The 21,090-nt window shown below is 42.1% G+C and overlaps 1 protein-coding gene and 1 pseudogene across 1 annotated transcript; one reads left to right on the top strand and one right to left on the bottom strand.

Moving 5' to 3' along the window:
- The first annotated feature begins 5,196 nt into the window (after window positions 1-5,196).
- LOC106738942 (olfactory receptor 5AN6-like) lies at window positions 5,197-6,171 on the top strand. Its single transcript, XM_014597745.1, has one exon. It carries the CDS (start codon window positions 5,197-5,199, stop codon window positions 6,169-6,171), a length of 975 nt encoding a protein of 324 aa, XP_014453231.1.
- A 7,524-nt stretch (window positions 6,172-13,695) lies between these two features.
- LOC102571273 (olfactory receptor 10A7-like) lies at window positions 13,696-14,688 on the bottom strand (annotated as a pseudogene).
- Between the last annotated feature and the right edge of the window lie 6,402 nt (window positions 14,689-21,090).

Genomic DNA, 21,090 nt, shown 5'->3' on the forward strand with positions numbered 1-21,090 from the left:
TCCAGAAGTCCTCTAGTCCATATCCCTGCCCAAGGCAGGATCATCCTTATCCAAACAATCCCAGACAAATCCATTGTCTAACCACTTAGAAAAACTAAACAGCCAACCCTGACATAACCACAAGACATAACACCCTAATCTGTAAAAGCAGTGGGGACCATGGCTGCCAGTGGCCTACTACTCCAAAGGTTGTTCATAAAAAACCCAAAAGATGCAAGGAAGAGGGTCACATCCTTCGCTACAGAGGAAGGCAATCACCCTAAATTAACGCCCCTCCCTCCCCCCCAGCTGATACCAATCTCACCAGGGGGGTAAAAAAATTTTCTCGACCCCAAAAATGGCACAGAGGGACAGGACCCTCTAGCCTGGAACTGAATATTAAGCCCCGGCAGGAGGGTTAGCACAGCCTAGTCAAAGTTACCAGCCTTGGTTGAAGCCAACACACATCTCAGTCTGAGGCCTCAGTGTTCAAGAGTCTCAGTTTCTGCACCCTACCGCCAGACAGTAAGCCCTGGGCATCTGCTTCCCAAACCTCCAGGAAGCGCTTGCCTTGACCAAGCAGATGTTAAGCAGTGTATAAGCTGAAAAGATCTTCAGGGCAAGTCCCACATGCTAGCACCAAAGTCCTCCATAGTCCCCTCCACCATGTTTTGAAGTGGCCAAAAACACACTCTGTATTTACCTGACAGTTGCTCTGGTTGTAGTTGATGAGCTCCTTCCAGGCATCCACATGCAGGGCTTTAAGAACCACAAGAGGAACAGGTAGATGAGGTGCCCAGCTGTCAAGGACAGGGACTGTCACCTTAGAGCACTATAGCAGGACCAGGACCCAAGGGTGGCCATGACACCCACTGAGGGCCAAGCAACTCCTGCCCCACTCCAGGTCCTGAGGGTACCTTTCCCTTTCTACCTCACCTGTCATGTCTTGATGGATCTTATAGTATTTAGAGAGACTGTTCCAGAGTCCCTGAGTGAGCCCCTTGGCTGTATGGTGCTTTACAAGCCCTGCTAGCATCACTCAGGAGCTAAGCTATGGCCTCCTGGCCCTTTCTGCACCTTATGGGCAATAATTAGGACCGCAGCCCCCATAGCCATGTCCATGCCACACAAGCATTACTCAGTATCAGTTGGAGGGGGGCCCCTGGTCCCAACACAGTCCGTTGTCCTCAAGCTTTTTTGTGGACTTCACCCTTTCCAGCCTTGGCCGTTTCACTCTGGCAGCACCATATCTCTGAACCAGGCAAGGCTGCTCTCACTCTCAGGTCTCAGCCCCTGGGGCCCTTGACCCAAGTAAGACTGCTCTCAGTCTGTCCCTACCCCCTGCAGTCTCTGGCTCAGGCAAGGCTTCTCTTACTTTCCATTCCAGCTCCCTAGGGTGTCTGACCCTGACAGGGCTCTATGCTGAGTACCCACAGGTGCTCCTGTGGCCCCCAAACCACCTCTATAGCCACAACTCAGTCCTCCAGGCAAACCAAAACACAACATAAATACAAGAAATCCAGAGGAGCCATGCAGGGATCTCCACATCAATGCGCCTCCTGCACACGGGGCTGCACTGAGGGAAGCAGAGCAGGGCTCCACCACTTAAAGTAGCAGCAGGCACAGGAGGCATGGTGGGGTGGGTGAGGAGCCTCTGTGGATGAAAGGCCACAGGCTAGCATGCAACACTTCCTTCTGTTCACCTCACTGAGCCTTCCCACCTTGGGCTTGCTTCCTTTTTCCTGGCCACACATATCTTCTTATAGCTTCCTGATTAAAAAAGAACATCATAGAAGACAGTGAAAAATAGTAAACCTGGGTTAACGTGGTTTGAGTCAGATTCAAACCCCTTCTGCATAAGGGAAGCCTACAATCTCCAGCTACTAAGCTATATGTAGATCTGTTGCTGGTGCTGCTGAATAATGTTGCATGTCCTGAGGATTATCCATTCTCACAAGTCAGTGCTCGTGTCCCTGTCCCTGAAGTGCTGGCTGATGGCCTACAAGAGGTCCTAAAGAATACCACTGAGTTCAGAGTTAGACTCTGACTCCACGTGGCACCCAACGACTAGGGAGACAACGATCCATTGCTCAGAGTGCAAACACCAGTACACATTACTAGCAACAGCTTTATTCAAAGTGGAGACAGCTTCAGACTAGCTCTCAAAGAAACCTTGGAGCCACAGTGAACATTAGTTTTTTTTTTCCATATATATATAAACCTTGGTTTATACTTATTAACATTGACCCCACCTTTGTCCCTCCTTTGTTCCACCCTTACTTTTTCCCATTTTAAGCTTCACCCATTTACTATTTGTTTCATTAGCATAGACTTACCTATGTATTTCACTTATTTATATGTCTTTTTGCTATAAGCGCATGTCTAAGACCTTGACTCCACTTCTTTGGTCACCAGATGACTTTGACCAAAACCTGGAAGCTTCTGGAGGCCTCTTCACCAATCACCATTCACCTTTTTGCATATGTTTATCTCGAATTCTGTTACCAGTTATGTGTTGTCTTTCACATGCCACTCTGTTTTTCAGTCCCAAGTTGTACCGTCTCCAGATTCCTAAGACTTCACCTCATTCACAGCACACAGACTTAGACTCACTTGAAAATGGTTGACACAGTTAAGATAACTTAACATAACACACTTAACATAAGCAAATGGCTGGGTTAGCATGAGCATTCATAAGCAAATCTGTTTTATCTCCTAATGATAGCCGGTGGTTTGCAGCCTGTTTCTTTTACATAATGAGTTATATATCTTACAACACTACTATATTGTTAGGAAAATGCTTGCCTAAGCATCTTGCAATGTTACTTTTAACACACCATTCTGCCTTGTGGTTAGCAGCTTTTGCTAGGCCACAGGTTATATCCTTTTATTCAGCTGCAAATGCAATGATCCTCAAGATCCGAATACCGTCACCCTAACACTCAGTAGAAGGTAACAGCTGAAATTTAATGACCTATAAGAGGTTAGATTAGTTAATAGCTTCTTCTGTCCCAAAATTTTTTAAATCTATGAACCATTGTGTAAAGTATTTGGTATTATCCAATAGCTGAGATAGAAGACTAAGGAAATTGGGCAATTAGTTGCATCCACTGAGGCGATTACTACGTTCCATGTAACCAAAGGAGAAAAATCCTATAAAATAAGATGTTTTCCTATTTCTGTAACTTTTTATTGATATTAGGAGTTCTTCTCTTTGTTAAACTTACTCTTTGTGAGACCAAAAAATGAATACATTGTTAACCCCGTCCCCACAGCAATAGAAAATTCCCATCGGCATAAGTGTCAAGGGAAATTTTTCATTGAGGCATAATGAATAAGAGGAGGCATTAACTTTTTTGACAGGTAGTAAGCAAACTATACTAAGCAGCAAATCAGAACTTAGAGCTTGGAAGAAGTTCTGAGATATACTCAGGTCTTTTCACTGACGTACATAAAGAAGATCATAGACAGACTATGGAATCTGTATCCTCATCTCTGGAAGAGGTCACCATGAAGAAGTCACCATAGAGATTGTATCCTGCACTATTCCAGTTCTGAAAGTAAGACATGTTTTCTCATCACATTCCCAGAACCTAAAGGATGGTATATGAAACTATGCCGATCCCCTTCTGTCCTATACAAGTTTTACCCCTGCAAAATAATATCTGTTGAGGCTAGTAGAAAGTTTTCAACTGAAAATTTCCTTTCCCCCAGAAACCTGTCTTTCCAGTAACACAAATCATTTTAATGGAAATGTTCTGCTTCCTTTAAAATTTGTCATTTTTTCTTGGAATTTTGTCTCCACAATAATGACTAACATATAGTAGTAATGCTGTCTTTCAGGGAGATATTTATCAGGGCGATGCTTCTCTGCTTTTACAGCATGATGGACATATTCATGATTAGAACTAGGTGGAGAAGAGCTGTCAGTGGCTTGGGTAAATTTATGATTTCATGATTTCCACTTAAATCCTAACCCCTCCCCCCCCCACACACCTGTTAGTTCAAATAAGTACCCTGTCTCTCACACATGCTTTTTCTGTGTGTGTGTCTTTGCACATTCATTTAGTGCTTCCTCAGTAATTGAAGAGAAAATAAATTAGTTTGTATGATTCAGTAAATGATTCAGAGGAGAAGAGGTTAAAAATACACAGACAGCAACTACGGAAAATAGAGCTTTCATTAAATTAATACAGTCATTGTGTTGCATCTGAACAACTTGAAAAAATGGGTAGTGGAAGGAAAATACCTTGTAGAATAGAGTGCTAAAAGATGTATCTATCTATGTGTCTGCCTGCCTATATCTGCTTGTCTGCCTTCCAGTCTTTCCCTTCAAGCAGTTTTTCTCTCCTTCATTCCTTGTGTCTGCTTCTGGCCCCAACACTTCTTACTCTGTATCCATTCAGTGATCTATTTATCTTTCTCTCTCTCTGCCTTTATAACTTCATTTCAAACAAGCACTTTCTCTATCACTCCTTCTGTCTCTCCCACTTTTTCTGATTATTCATTTAGAGGTTTCTAAGTAATGGAAGATAAAAGAAATTATATTGTATGTCACTTTATAGTAATATAAGACTATGCACAAATCCATAATGTATGAAGCAATAAGAAATATTATAACTAATGCTTCACTGTTTATAGGTCATGATAAATCCTTTTTAATTAACTGAGGAATTAGGCTAAAAATTGAAAATGAGTGTGACAGTGAGAGGTGTCTGGGGATACTTGCACAGAAGCACAAGAAAGCTCTTAGAAATCTGTAAACTTGTTAAAGGTTTACACTTAGCAATGGATGGCACTGAGGAAAGAAGGCACTATCCTTCTTTTTACTGTCTTTTTACATCTTAGGCAAGAGATGAAATGGATTTGCCTGGGCTTACATTGAATCAGGAAAAAAAACAAACAAGGTCACCTCATACTTTTCCTATTGCCCATTATACTGGACAGTCTTGGATTCTGCAGTATAACTGTAGGTAAGCAAAGCACGCATATAGCAAGCGAGTTTTCAGATATGGCATTTACAAAGATCTTAGTGATAAGTGAAGGGATAAGATTTGATTCCACTAAAGACGACAGATGTTGGGCAGCTTCTCCCTCCTTACTTGAATATATTTAAACATAGATAAAATTAAAGTGATTCAACAAATGCAAATCAAGTTGTGTGCCATCTCTTATTGATTTCTTTTACATTTAATTTTATTTTTCTCAATAGAAATCATGAAAGACAGAGAATGGGAAAATCAAACATCCTACACAGACTTCATCCTCCTGGGATTCGGAGATTTCCCAGGTCTGCATATTCCTCTCTTCTTCCTCTTTCTAGCAATATACATTGTGTCAATGGCTGGGAACATCCTCATCCTTGCTCTGGTCATGACAGATCAGCACCTTCATACCCCCATGTACTTCTTTCTTGCAAACTTGTCCTGCTTGGAGATGTGCTGCATCTCAACTATCCTGCCCAGGATGCTGGTCAGCTTCCTAACTGGGGACAAAACCATTTCTGTTAGAGCATGTATTGTACAATTTGATGTCTTTGGTTCTCTGGTAGCTGCTGAATGTTGTCTCTTATCTGCAATGTCTTACGATAGGTACTTAGCAATATGCAAACCACTGTACTATGCAGCCAAAATGCATGCTAGTTTTTGCTTCCAGCTGGCTGCTGGGTCTTGGATCAGTGGATTTGTGGCAGCTACCATCGCTGCATGTGGGATGTCACAAATGATTTTCTGTGGCTCCAATGAAATAAACCATTTCTTTTGTGATTACACTCCATTAGTAAAGCTTTCCTGTGTTGATACAAAACCTATGGTTCTTGTGAACTTGCTTCTCTCCTCTGTAATAGCACTACCTCCATTTCTATTAACTCTAACCTCCTATGTTTGTATCATTGCTACCATTCTGAGCATCCCTTCCATCGCTGGCAGGCAAAAGGCATTTTCCACCTGCTCCTCTCACCTCATTGTAGTGACAATCTTCTATGGGACTCTAATAATTGTCTATATGCTACCAGACTCCAATACACTGAGAGCTTTGAACAAAATGTTCTCTGTCTTCTACACTGTTGTGACACCCATTGTCAACCCCCTGATTTATAGTCTGAGAAACAGAGAGGTCAAGGATGCCCTGAGAAAAGTTTTTAAGCAACTCAATCTTTCACACTCAGTTGTGAGCAAGTTGGTTTGCATTTAATGTCAGCTGCATTAAAACAAAGATAGTGGGAGTTATATAATTAGCCCTCCATTAATAAAGCTGCTCTATTAAATAACTGGTTGTTACAAAAAAAAAAAAAAAAAAAAGAAAATCTGAATAAGGGTTTGCAAGGACAGGTATTCCCTGTCTCATAAAAGTAGATTATATATGGGTATATGGGTAGAGAAATGTAAGCAAAAAGAGCCATGGGGACAGGGCATAACCATGTACTACTAAGATAATCTCACTTAGTACTCACAGATATCAGAGGAAATTGAAAGGTTTAGTAATAGAAAAGTGCAACTGAGTGTAAGCAGAGTCTTGAAGGCATAGGTGTAACCCTGTTGTGAGAAGTTAAATGAAAATTTTCTGATCCATAGGGGTTTTTTTAATCTTTGCACCAAAATGGAAATTTCATAATTTCTCAGTTGTTGTCTTTTGCTAAGATTGTCAGAGCACCATATTTTGCCTTAATATTTTTCTGTCTCCCTCAATCCCCTTGTCTGTTTTTCAGTCTCTCTCTAGTTGGAAGTTGTAATATATATATAAAACATATAATGTGTGTATATATTAGACATACATAAATAAATCAGCATATATGTGTGTATAGGTGAGTGTGTACATATACACACACATGTTTATGTTCATATTCAGTTTCTATCATGCTGGCTAAAGGCCAGCCATCACATACTCACACCTGCTTATATTTTAAAACACAAATAAATGACATAGATATCTCTATTCCAAGGGAAACATAATACATACACATATAGAGAATTTGGTGTTTCAAGTTCCTCATTTTCTGATTTCACTTATAGATTCCACAAGGTTACACAAATTTAGGTAAGTATTATTACCTTCTCAGTTCAGTCTTAACTAAAGCATGCACCAATGTAATAGGATGATATACAAAGTATCATGGAAGTCACTCAAAATAAAAGAAAGGAATTCAGCTTAGAGATCTCTTGTCCCTCCGAACAGCTTGATTAGGCTCTTAAGCCTAATGGGTTGTTAGATAGAAAATGGGCACCAGGTCACACTAAAGAATCCTTCATCAGTCTTGGTTAAACAATAGAATTGTGTAATCTTTACAGTTTCAATGATAAATTTAGTGATTTCAAACATTTATTGCATGTTAAACCAAATTCTTATGGTTTGGTATCTTTCAGGACTTGTGTGCCCATGATGGCTGGCCATCCCATTTGAGTAATGATCATAACACTGTTTTCAAAGGATACGTATACATTGCTTCTTAGGCCTACCCTCAGACCTCTCTCTGGCCATAGACCTGTCAATATTATACATTAAAAGGCCTTATCTTGCCCACTGGAGGTACTCCAAGCTACTCCTGGAGCTTCTCCTTAGTATCAGAGCCCTGCTGTCTCCTTCCTGAAGTGTATTCAGTTATCACCTAAGCCATTTGCAACAGAAAATTAATGTCCATGTCTGTTGTCTGTAATCAGAGTCAGAACATAAGGAAAGACCAAAGTGGGCTTGACTCTTTAAAGAGTTCAGCTTGACTTCTCACCTTCTTTTCAGTGGAGTCTTTCTAGGTGTTTCTACTCAACACTTGTCTCTCCTCTACTTTGTGTGGTCAAAGCCTCATGGTAATATGTTGGCACGATGGGGAGGCTTGTGTGAATCATGGCAGTTAAGAATGAGCCTAGAGAAGTAGACATACCCAAGGGAGAGAGTTAGGCACTTAATTTCAATGGGATGTCAATATCCTATCTGGTATCTTTCTTGCAAAAAGCCATGCCACAATGGCTATGACACCTGCAACACAAGAATAAAGTTAAACTCAATCGTATATTGTAACAGAACCATAAGTCACAACAAGAACAACCTTAACCAATGTAAACCAGACTCAAACAATAGGTAACAAGTAGGGTGTGTGAAATGACTGTTTTGATTCAGTTTTAGATTCAGCCATTTCAGAGGGACAGTGATTCATTTCGGATCTCTATTCTGTTTTAATTTGGCTGAATCTGTTTCAGAGTTTCGACGCTGTTTTGGTGATTCAGCCATAGGCTATAACGGGGAATCATTAAAATGCCTATAACTTTGTAATTTCTTGCCTGATTCAGATGGAAATAGCAAGGACAATAGGCCCTTCTGAGGGCATGAAGCCTGCCATGTTTCAAGGAGATAGATATAGGGTTTTCTGTGAAACTGCACCTTGAACTGTTCAAAGCAAAACTCATATCACTTGCCGGCAGCATGCTGTCATCCTGCATTCAGATCTGGGGGCCCATGCCACCTGGGAAGGCTGCAGGGCTGTACCAGACTCCTGCCAGGGTGCGCAGGCCCCCAGATCTGCATGCAGGATGACAGCAGGCTGCCATCCCTCCCCCAGATCACTGTGATTGGAAGGGACCTCAGGGACAGATTGCAGACACTGGCCAGATACAGATGTCAATATCAGAGCAGTCCTCCCCCCTTCCCCCTCCCTCTTCTTAGTTTCTGTTTCCATGCAAGCCTGGCTCCAAAACTCCGAAATTTTTCAAAACATCTCCAAAATGTTTCAAATGGTTTTGTTTAGTTTTGGAAATGTTTCAGAGTCTTCTATTTCATTTTGGATTTGGTGTTTCAGGCACTGAAATGGGCCGAAATGCCTCTAAAATGAAACAGCTGCTGAAGTTTTGCACAGCCCTGGTAACAAGCTAATATTCACATAAATGAGTCATTACACCACACTGTCATCACAGAGTGATCATAAAGTACATTCAGGACTGTTACACTGAGACTGCTCCTCAAATGGTTATAAAACCCAGGGGTACCAAGCATGCTCAAGTATGTAACTGGGCCATGGCATCATCAAGGGCAAATGCTCATACCTTCTGGAATCTTCTCTAGCCATGCACGCATTTACACATGTTTCACAGTGTAATAAACAACAAGGCCAGAGTCTGGGGTCTACAGTCCAACTGGGCAACTCCACTTAGTTTCAAAGATCAGGTGTGTTCAGGGTAGTATGACCACAGCCAGGTATGAAAGCACAGCCAACAACAGGAAACAGAAGGTAGGCTGGCAAACTCTCCAGTACTTCCCATCTGCCATAGGTGATCTATGGTGTGGTGGTTAATGTAGTATTCTAGGCAGTTAGCAAGATTTATCTTCAAAGCCCTTCTGGGTGAAGGTGGGTCTGCAACCCAAGCCATTCAGCTTTCAGTACTCCTTGCACCCGTCTGGTTTGGAATAGGCACTCTCTAGCGGCCTTGAAGTACACACCCAGTTCAGGCCTCGGGGCGTGTCCTCGAGGCTTGGGTGGTGGGCTGCGTTTGACCCTGAGGGAGGTCCTGGAACTTGCCTGCCATGACTTGATCTTCTGTTCAGTAGTGGGACTCCCCCTCACGGAAATTCACGAACTGGGCGCTGCCCCTTGCAGGTGTTCTTGGGGTTCCACCTCTCCTACACCCCAGCCATATGCCAGCCTTCAGGATGACCAGTTGATGGGTCACCAGCTTGCCTCTTCAGTGTTCCCTCCTGTTCTTGTCCTCCCCTGCCTGTCCCTCTGTATCTTTCTTCAACCCGGGTGTCTATGGGGTGTGGGACTGGTCTTGCCTTGACTTCTGCCTTGACCCTATCTCTAAGCCATTGGGTTCACTGAGACTGCCTCTGTTCTTCTTCTTGACCCTTCGGGTCAATTGGGGATGCTTCCCCAGTTCAGGTTCTGTGTGCCCTTTAAGATAACAAAGAACAAAGAAAAGAAAGAAAAGGTAGAAAAGAAAGGAACAGTAGGGGTTTGGGTGACAGCCCGCCTCACTCACAAGTCTAGCATCTGTGGTCATCAAGATCCCTCAACACGGTCCTTTTTGGCCCGGCTGTCCTGCCGAGCTGGGTGTTTACCCTTTCAAGAGGGCTGGGCCCCCATCCAGACTCCCGACAACCTCCTTCTTCGACGATTCTGGAGCCCAGAGGCCAGTGTCACAACCTATCCCGGGTTTAGCTGCCGCCCACCTCATTTCCCTGCCACTAGCTTTTAAATCTGCCAGGTGATGGTTTTTGGTAACGTCATCCACCGACGTTGTTCCCAGCCACAAATAAAAGTGGCTGATGAACCGCACCAGCAGCCCTTCTCGGTGCAGCCCATCTTTTCCTCTTGGAGGTAAGTAAGCCCCCTCCTTAGGGCTTTTAGTTTTCTTTTTCTGGGGGCTTACCCCATCCTTAGCTCTCAGCATGGGAGGGGTTCCTGGGACCTCTGTTTCTGTCCCCCTGGGACACTCCTCTATGTGCATATGTAGAGGTACAGAAGTACAGTTCCTCTGGAAACATAAGTGCTAAAAATGTTGTGTAGATGGTCAGTTGCCAGCCAGAGAAAACAAAATGCCAATATCATTTAGTTCATCTCAAGAACTAGAGTGGAGCTCACCTTTGCACAGGAACCTACTGCTTAGAGTACTTACCCAGGTAGTGGGGGACCTGGGCTCCTGGCCTTATCATCCTGAGTGGGTTGCAACCCATATCTCCCACTTCAGGCTACAGAGCAGCCTGGGATTGGGGGGTATCTAGTCCACCTGTTGAAGAATCTGGGCTATGGGGCAGCCAAAAATTGTAAGTCATGAAGACAAAAAGGAAGTGAAGAAGAGAAAGCCTGTAGGTGAATTAAGGTGTCCTGGTAGAAGGGACAATCTGTGTTCATAATTGTTCCTGTTTTAGCCAGTGACTAAGTTCAAATGCATGGAAAGTCCTGAAAGCACAAACCATATCTATGTCACTCCTTTCCCAATGGAATGGCATAATTTCTGGACTGCACTATTTTAGTTGTTGACCAGTATATTTCAGTTATTGTGACTTGAGTGGTGTTATTGCTGATGCTGTTTTGTTTCTCCTTTTATTTTATTTTATTTTTTGCTTGTTTTTTACTTTTTCAAAGAAAAACTTTTTTTGGCAGAAAGCAGAATTTAATTTAATGAAAAGTATGTTGGAGTTGAAAACATAATTTTCTGTTGCAAACCAGTTTTGACTGATTTTGGCAAAAAAAAAAACAAAGATCAGATAGATCAGTGGAATTAAACAGAGAGGAAATAAAATACCTACTCAAGGTTAGCTGGATTACATCCTGAATAGAATGTTAAATAAAAAAGAGCTACTTCCAGTAATATAAACACACAGAAAAGCCAATAGTGTCACTTCCAATTTACACTGATTTGAGTAATAAATGATTCAGGCGCTATCATTCTGATCTTGTAACACTTTAAATCTGTTAATGTATAATTGACTGTAGAGATTGTGTGACTAAAGACACCATGACTTAAGACACCACAGCATTTCCAGTTATTGAGTAAACAGGGCACTGGTAAATGAGAATTTTTGGGGGGAAAATTCCTGACATGTGGACACCTGTAAGGTCCTTCTATACAGCCCTTGGCTTACGCATGGATAAATGTATTCTCAAATGGATGGATGGATAAATTAGCACAGCTATTTAAAATATTTCATCATCTCCTGAGAGATGTTGTTTAAGGTGTTTTCTACCTGCAAGAACTTGGGATGCTGGGGGCTGCAAGTTAACTTGAATCTGCATGGGATCTGGGACAGAATTTTAATAAACCAATTTAACTGAAATCAGTTACGTCTGGTGCAACATCCATCCAAGTTTATCTTAAATCAGATTTGGCCATTTTGAAAGCAGTTTATGTATACTCGAATTTCTGTTGTGTTACAGATTTGAACTGGTTTCCAATCACTAATATCAGCTTAACGTTTACTTTCCTACTTAGGAGTGTGTGAAATGGGCCCTATTCAATTCAGATTGAGATTCAGCCTGAATCAGGGACAGTGATTTGATTTGTTGATTCGGATCACTCTCCTTGATTCGATTCAGATGAATCTGAACCTGAAGATTCAATGCTGATTCGGAGATTTAGTGATTCAGCCATAGACACAGCTTTAGATGTCTTTTTTACATATTTTGCAGTACCAGGAACAGCTCACGAACACTGCAATTCTGGGGCAGATGGAGTGTCCCACAGGAGAACTGGGGGGGAGGGGGAGGGGAGGGAGGGGAGGGAGGGCCCCATATGCTCAGTGGTGAACCCGGAAGTGGACCAGAAGGACTTTCGATCCAGTTCTGGGTCTGCCAGAGAATGTCCTCCCCCCCCCCCCCCCCCAAAGACACACACACCTCCCCAGATCGGCAATTTTCCGCAGGGGGACTCTGGGCCCTGGGTACCCACCCCCAGGAGGCACCAGTGCAGAAGTGCTTCTGGTTCACTTCTGGGTATGTTGCCGAGAGCACTGGGGAGCCCCCTGCACTCCTGTGCGATGCTCCATCCACCCCAGCATCGCAGCATTCACGAGCCACCTGGTACCTAGAGGGATGTAAAAAAACATTTAAAGCTGTGTCTATGTCCAAATCTCTGAATCTCTCCAAATCAATTGAGAGGGTTCCGGTTTCATTCAGAGAAATTAAAGGGTCTCCTGATTTGATTCATATTTGGAGATTCAGCCACTGAATCAGGCCAAATCTCTGCCGAATTAAATCAGAGACCAAAACTTCGCACAGCCCTACTTTTTTTCCCTAGCCATAAAGTAACAAAATTCCTTAGGAATGGTATTAGCTAATCACTGTGTAAAACGAGCAAGGAAATATATGTTATAAAGACTAAGGACCACACTTGGAACCTGGATAGAGCTAACCATAGTAGTCCAAAGATCACCTATGCCTTTCTTTTCCAGATAGTGTATTTTTTTATACTTGTTATTAGGTGTCTCTTGAAAGTTATACTACCAAAACTTAGTGCTAGCTGAGCTTGTACTTTGCTTTCCAATAAAGAGTGGTTTTCTTGGTTGTGAAAAGGCAAGCTGTATCCTTAATTCTAGAAAACTCATCATAGGACAAAAAGGTGATGTCCTTGTCCTAATGATATGTTAAGGGATTTCCCAGCATGTCCCATGAAGAAATGATACACCATCAACTCCTCTTGCCATGAGTGATCAAACATTCATGATTACATGAGAAAATGTTGGTCAACCATAACATCATGGTTCAATGGAAATAAAGATGACAGTGTTCATACACCGTCCTATATCTTCTCTTCAGGACCTATCCAAGATACATAGTTAACTAGAAGTCAGTGTGTGTGCGTGTGTGCGCATGTGCACATGTGTGTGTGTGTGCATGTGTGTGTGTGAGAGAGGGGGGGGGAAGGAAAGAGAGAGAGAGAGATCCTTATGTTCAGTGATTTTAAATTTCCCAAAAGATGTTTTTAACAAAATTTGATATGCAGTTTTGAACTTAGATGAAAACATCCAAGAATATTTATAGTTAAATTACTTGTTGTAATCTTCTCTGTCGCTAACAGATATAGAGATAATAATCATTTCTAAAAATGTATTTTATTGCCAACATTTCTATTTAAACATAAAGACGTAACAGAACATTAACATTTCTTTGTAGTTTTTGTTTTGCACTTTTTGAAAACAATGTCAACACCACCACTGCATGTCATGGACTTTTAAGGAGAAACTTCAAATCCACACCATAATGTGAATGATATTAAAACAAGACCCATATCCCAATTACTTTTGATGAGAAAATATTTTTCTGTCTGTTATGTGACCCAAGATTCTCCTAAGGGCTCCTTTAACTTCTTTGTTCCTCAGGCTGTATATCATGGGGTTCGACATGGGGGTGATGGACATGTACATCAGAGCCAGGACTTTGTTACCATCGGATAAGTTAAAGGACTTGGGTCTTAAATAGATTCGGCTGCTGCTCCCATAATACAGCATCACTACCATGATGTGTGAAGAACAAGTGGAGAAGGTCTTGAGTTTACCCTCAGCAGATGTCATCTTCAAGATGGTGGAGATAATATGAACATAGGACACAAGGATGAGACAAAATGGGGTAAAGATGACCAAAATAGTAGCTGTAAGCAGCTGCATTTCATACATAGAGGTATTGATACAAGAAAGCTTAATCAATGGGGGGATGTCACAGAAGAAATAATTAATCCTGTTGGACCCACAGAAAGGTAAGGTGAACACTCAAGCTGTCTGCACCATGGACACCAAGTTACCACTGAACCAAGAGAAAAGTGACAGTAAAAGACAAACCCTTCTGTTCATAACAGTATAATATCTCAGCGGGTTACATATGGCCACATAGCGGTCATATATCATGGCTGCCAGAAGGAAGCACTCAGAGGCCCCTAGAAAGAGCAGGAAGTACATTTGGGCAGCACAGCCCATGTGGGAAATACTCCTATTCTTTGATAGGAAATTCACCAGCATCTTGGGGACAGTGACTGAGGTATAGCAGATATCCAGGAAGGATAAGACACGAAGAAAGTAATACATGGGAGTATCTAGGGATGGCTCCATTGTGGCAATGATGATGAACATGTTTCCCATCAAGGTGATAATGTAAATCAGTAGAAAGGCACAGAACAGAATCACCTCCAGCTCCGGGTGGTTGGACAAACCCATTAAGATGAATTCAGTCACCACTGTTGCATTCCCTTCTCTTGATTCTTCATATTTCATCTGTGGGGGAGAATAAATATCCATATAACTTATGGAAATGTGTTGTACTCTGACAGATTAGGGAGAGATGTTCAAATGCAGAGATGAGATTTAGGTTCCCAATCCCATGGGAGTTGGGCCTTAATTCTCCATCCACCCTTAACAAGACCTCTAAAGCATCATTCAGCGATAGTTTGAATCCACAGGATGGTATAGCCCAGCTTGGGTCTGGGATAACCTGGTGTTCAGGCCTGGCTGTCACTACTGCTGCCACACCTTCCCATTTTCCCCCTCACCCACTGGTAGGATGCTAAGCTAACCCTGGAAGCTGGTAAAATGAGAAATAGGAATTCCACATGAAGATCTTCTATCCCCATCCTTTCAGCCAATGGGCTTCTGAACAGCCAAAAAAAAAAAAAAATCATTAGTTTTGGTCAACAGGAAATTAAAATAGAAAAATTGAGTGAACGAGGAATAAATAGACTTTTCTTTGGATTTCTATTGTTGCAAGTATGCCACTGATTATTCCAAATTACCAGAACACTTATCCAATTTTAAAGCAGATTCTTGTGGTTAGAGCCTCATCTCTATGCATGTATGTGGCACTTACATAGCTTCACAGATGCAAATTCTGGTGCACATGCAGTTTTGAGGTATGATGGCAGTATGACCAAGGCATTTTACTATGGCTCCAGAGATGTACGTTCAACTGCCACTGTAGACTCATACCAAAGGTTGCCCCTACTTGGCCCAGCTGTAAATGGGTATTTGGGCTGGGAAGTTCAAGGAGGCTAAATGTGTTGTTGGCCCCACAACCTCATTGCATACTATTAACTATAGAAATAGATGCACCTTAGCTGCACTTAGCCAATGGGCTCTTAAACTTAGCTGAACATTTGACTTGATTTGCTACAGTTTTAGAGTCTCCTTCCATCTGTGGTAAAAAGGAAAAGGAAGTTCCTCCTGCTTTTTACCTTATAAGCTTGACAACCTGCCTAGGGAGTGGGTGACATAAGTTCTAAGATTCCCTGACCCAGAGAGGGTTTCAATCTCCATCTCCTGCACACCCTGGGAACTCTTGAGAAAGCCCCCAGACCACCTGCCCAGGAATTTTGAAGTGCGTGTCTCAGTAAATGGGGAAAATCTGGGGTTTCCAGACCTCTGTGCCACTTCATGATAACTACAGGTAGTGCAGGACCTAGTGCAGGTGTCAATGTGAAAGCAAGGGGTGCCGGGCCTCCTTGCCAGGACCAGCACCAACCTGTGCTTCACTGGGAGAGACAGGTCAGCACAGGTCCCAACAAGGAGATGTGGGGCAATGAGAGAGGTGAGTCTCCCAGAAAGGGGAACATGTCATCCCTTGTCCCATTTTGGGCCCCTGTGCAATGCAGGACAAGGGATGATGTGCATTTTGCCCAATGAAGTGGATCAGCTGTGGTAAGAAATGTCCCCCACAGCCGACCTCTTTCAGTTTGGCAATGTTTGTTTCTACCATTACAGGCACAATTGCTCTGGATCTCCCTACCCAGTTCCAGTTCAGTTTCTCTTAGATGATAAATATTAGTATCCATTTTGCCACACAGTCTAGATGAGAATGCTATGTCCATCCGCAGGCTGAATCAGCCTAGTGAACTGGATATGGACCATCGGGCCAATACATTAGGGGCCTGATCCGGCCACAGGGGAGTGTGCAGACTGACCCCAATCCAGCCTTATCTGGCTGCCCAGATCTGGCCCCAATTTAGATGCGCGGGATGAAGACATGGGCAGCACATCCCTGATCTGGGCATGGGTGGGGCATGCATGGAGAACCTGGCCTTGATCCTGATGCATGGGAAAGGGGGAGGGGGGAATATCCACTGCTTTCCCACTGTCAAGTTTCCCAACCCATGAAGATCCCTACAGACTAGATGGGATGGCTCTGGGGGCTAAATTTGGCCTAGAGACCAGGAATTAAGTCCCTCTGATTGACACTATCCTGATTGGCCTCATCTGCACTATTTAAAAATCTAATTTTTGGTAACATGTAAAGAATGAGTTAACTGAAAAATACTCTGACCCTACAGATCCTTTGGGGAGGTCACCCTGGAGAAGCCACTTTGAAGAAGACAGATTTATACAAGAATGAGCATTCACTTCTAGCTGTAACATGATCAATGCAGAATTTTCTTTCCTGCCAGAAGATTACCAAAGTATAATATGGGTTTATATAAAAAACAAAATATTCTTTCTACAAGACAATTTAAAGGAAAATAGTACACCGCTGGGCAATGGAGTCAGGCAGGGTGCCTGATCTTCATGCCTTGAAATTTCCCATCTTTACAGTGGATGATAATTGTAATCTCTTTCTCTGTGACTCTGAGGCAATATTCACTATTATGTATAAAGTTATTTGAGATCTAAACATGGAACCATTTAAACAAGCCTTTTGGAGCAGTTTTCCTTTAGAAAGTAATGATTCAATACAATCAATTCTGTTAGTGGCCAAGTGATGATGACATCAACATTTTCTAAAGGAAAGCACTGAAACATTTTCTGCAGGTAATTTCAAAATGTTTCATTTTGATAACGTTTACATACCTCATCTCAACTTCACCATTTCCACTGTTGTATTTTATAGGCTTGAACAGAAAGTTATATTATGTACTGTACATTATATTGTATATTAAATATTGTTTTGCATATTATATTACATTACATGATATTATATATTATTATTGCAGAATACAAATTTCTGACTTTTGTCATAATCATTCATTTTGTTATAGTTCACTTTGTGAAAAAATCCAAGATATCAATATTTCATCTTAGTTCGTACAAAAACAATTTAGGGGGCCCCAAAACCCTAGTTTCTATTATCACGATACTAACAGTAGCAGTGGCAACAGTAGCAACAACAGCAGCACATACTTTGAGCCATTCCAAGGTGAGTTTACTGAATAGCACCTTTTTTTTCCCAGCAATTCCAAAATGTTAAGAAGACTAATTAGGGATCAATGTCCTATTCCCGGTGACTGTGTCACAATCTGTCCCCTACCATGTATATAGCACCTTCAACTGAGGCTATCAGACTTAGAGCTAGGTAGAAAACGACATTCCTGTCCCAGTGATTTCATCCCATTTGAACTGGTATGAAAATAAGACTTTTCAAAGGTTTCTTTTTCCCTTAAAAAAACAGAAGGAGTAGGGTAGGGACAGGGAGCTAAGAATTGCTAATAACCTGATGGAAAGGTTATTCAGCTAGGTTGAGGGAAGCCAAGATTCAAATTGTTATTCGCCAAAAAAACTGTTAAATTGCTTGCATTAAATAAAACAACTTCAGCCACATAGCCATAATTTTTCTCAGAACAGCCTACTGATTAGGGCACTAAGCCAGAATGAGGAAGAACAGAACTATTTTTTGTTGTTCTAAATCAGGGAAGTTAGGATAAATGCACCATGATCAGTGTCAGTGCTTGGCTCTTTTGGGCTGAGTCTGTAGTTTTGGCCAGGGATTCCATCCTAGGCCCAAATGACATTCCCTGACAAACATTCCAATAAAACTTTCACAAAAGTTGTTTTTTTTAGCAAAAGGACATTTCATAATTTAAAAAAAAAGGATCCCAAGCAGCAATATTGAGGAAAACTAGTAACATCATTTGGACCAGCCTCCCCACCTCCTGCTGATATAGATCATTATTTGTTCCACTTCAGTAGGAAAACTAAATCACAGAGAGACGATAAGTGATTATCTTTCTAGGTCATGAACTGTATTGTGAAAGACATACGAGTACATTACAGTTCTTTTGCCTGATTCAGTTCTACCATCAAATTCACTATCTCTGAATATATTCCATACTCTCCAAAAGGAGGTATACAACCAATCCAACAACAAAGCTGGGTACAATGGGGGACAGACAGACACATGCACACACACACCTTCTCATACAAACCCAGGTGCCTTGCTATAAATTTAGTTTTGATTGTGCAGTTCTCAAGACGTTACATTCTCACAACAATAACCAAAGGCTGCATGAAAACAGAGAGACTCAGGGACCACCATTGAAAAAGCACCAGAAACAATCATATTAAAAAAAAATCAGTTAAGTGGATATTATCTAGCAAAATCTGCTCACGAGCATATCTTCACATCTGGATATTTGTATTACTCGGCTACAGATAAAGGTGTAATAAAGCATATGGTAACCCATCAGGTTACTGAATACCCCTAAAACTACAAAGTAAGAAAACATGGTATTTATGAAGCAATATTAAAATGCATTTGGTAATGAATTTGGTAAAATGCATTTGGCAATGCATTCACTATCCAAGATCTCTGGATATCACTTTTTGCTTAACTAGAGTATTTAAAAAAAACACAAAGATTTTTCCTCATTAGTTTTAATGTTGGATAAATACTTTTCAAAAGAGAGGATACAACATGATACAAACAACCATCTGGAAAAATATCAGTTAGAAGATATTAGCTTACCCTTTTGTGATTGCTGAAGCTGCTGGAGAGGGGCTATCCAAGTCTGACTTAATTAAAGTTTATATTCAGATTTTTGTTGTTCCTTTGACACATTATTTGTTACTGTTGTTGTAGTTATTACTGCTGTCACACCTAGGATCCCAAGTCATCGACCATCATGCTCACTACAGTACCAATCCAAAATAAAGAGAGCAGGCAGCTTGGAAGTATTTAAGAACCCAGTTGGTCTTTATACAATCCTTACATTCTGTATGATTTTACAGCTGTTTGTGGACACCGGGAGTGACAGCAACCTACTAAAATCAACATCTATTTAACAATTTAAAAGGCCAGATACTAATGGGAAGATCCTCAATTGGTCAAAATTATCTGACATTTTACACAAGCTGTGAAATCCACCTTTGGTTTCTATAATAAAATCATTAAAATCAATAAAATTACACAACATACTCTGAGGTGTATTTTTGGTCTATGCAAATATGAGTGCTAACTGGAATTGAAGTAAATACAAAATAATAAGTTCCTACCTTCAGCTCTTTCTGGTCTACCATCTCTGGGAAGATTGTGCAGATATCAGGACTCCATTTCATTCCCTTTCCAAGACCCTGGGGGCAGGAGTTTGTTCTGGCAAAGATGAACATTGCATCCTGGGACATTACAAACAAATACATCCATTTCTGAAAATGCTTACAGGGTTGGGACACATGATTTATAAGGAGAGACTGAGAGAACTGAGCCTATTTAGTCTAGAGAAGAGAAGACTGAGGGGATTTAACAGTAGCCTTTAACTACCTGAAGCGGGGTGGGTTCAAAAGAGAATGGAGCTGGGCTGTTCTCAGTGGTGGCAGATGATGACAAAACGAGGAGCAATGGGCTCAAGTTGCAGCAACGAAAGTTTAAGTTAGATATTAGGAAAAACTCTCAGTAGGAGGGTAGTAAAGTACTGTAACAGGCTACCCAGAGAGGAGGTGGACTCTCCATCCTTGGAGGTTTTTAGGACTGGGCTAGACAAAGCCTTGGCTGGAATAATTTAGTTGGGACTGGTCTTGCTTTGAGCAGGGGGCTGGACTAAATGTGACCTCGTAAGGTCCCTTCCAACCCTCATTTTCTATGATTCTTCTGATCAGTTCTGCTGTAAGAATCAGCAGCTTTAATGTGGGGAAGATTCTCAAGATGCTCTTTTTTTTTTTTTTTTTTAGGATTAGGACATGCTCAACCCACTTCTTATTTACATTCAGACCATTTTGCAGTGGTCAAAAAATACATAAATGTTCTGTGCAGGGTTAAGAAACACAATGTGTGTTCCTCCACACTTGAAGAATGGTAGAAAGCAGGGGATCAGGAACAGTCAGCATGGATTCACCAGGGGCAAGACATGCCTGACCAACCTGACTGCCTTCTATGATGAGGTGACTGGCTTTGTGAACGTGGGAAAATTGGTGGATGTAGTATACCTTCATTTTAGCAAGGCTTTCGATACGGTCTCCCACAACTTTCTCACAGACGAGCTAAGGAAGTATGGGTTAGATCAGGCTTGTCCAACATATGGCCCATGGGCCACCATGAGGCCCGCCACATCATTTCCTGTGGCCCACAGTGCTGCATTGGGAAATGAAAGTAAACATGGTTTACTTTCGTTCCCGCCCCTTGTCCCTCCTCTAGCCTCTCAGCAGCTTCCTAATGGATACTGAAGGGCTGGGGAAGGGACAAGGTTCCCACACACACCTCATCAGCTTAACGTTGCCAACGTGGTGTGTGTGGGAAGAGGAGTGCAGACCCGGCCTGCCTCCTCCCATCCCCAGCACCATGTGGGGAAGCCACCACTGCCTGGCCTGAGTGACTCGCTGCTCCCTGCCCACAGGCGAGAGGCAGCCTGGCTTGGCCGCCTGGCCCTGGATTGCTGGTGGAGGCAGAGTGGCATGGGTAGGTGCCTCCTCCCACCGGGCTGTCGGCATTGGCCACGCCGCATGGAGCAG

Source organism: Alligator mississippiensis, chromosome 7, assembly GCF_030867095.1.
Source record: "Alligator mississippiensis isolate rAllMis1 chromosome 7, rAllMis1, whole genome shotgun sequence".
Classification (NCBI taxonomy): Eukaryota; Metazoa; Chordata; order Crocodylia; family Alligatoridae; genus Alligator; species Alligator mississippiensis.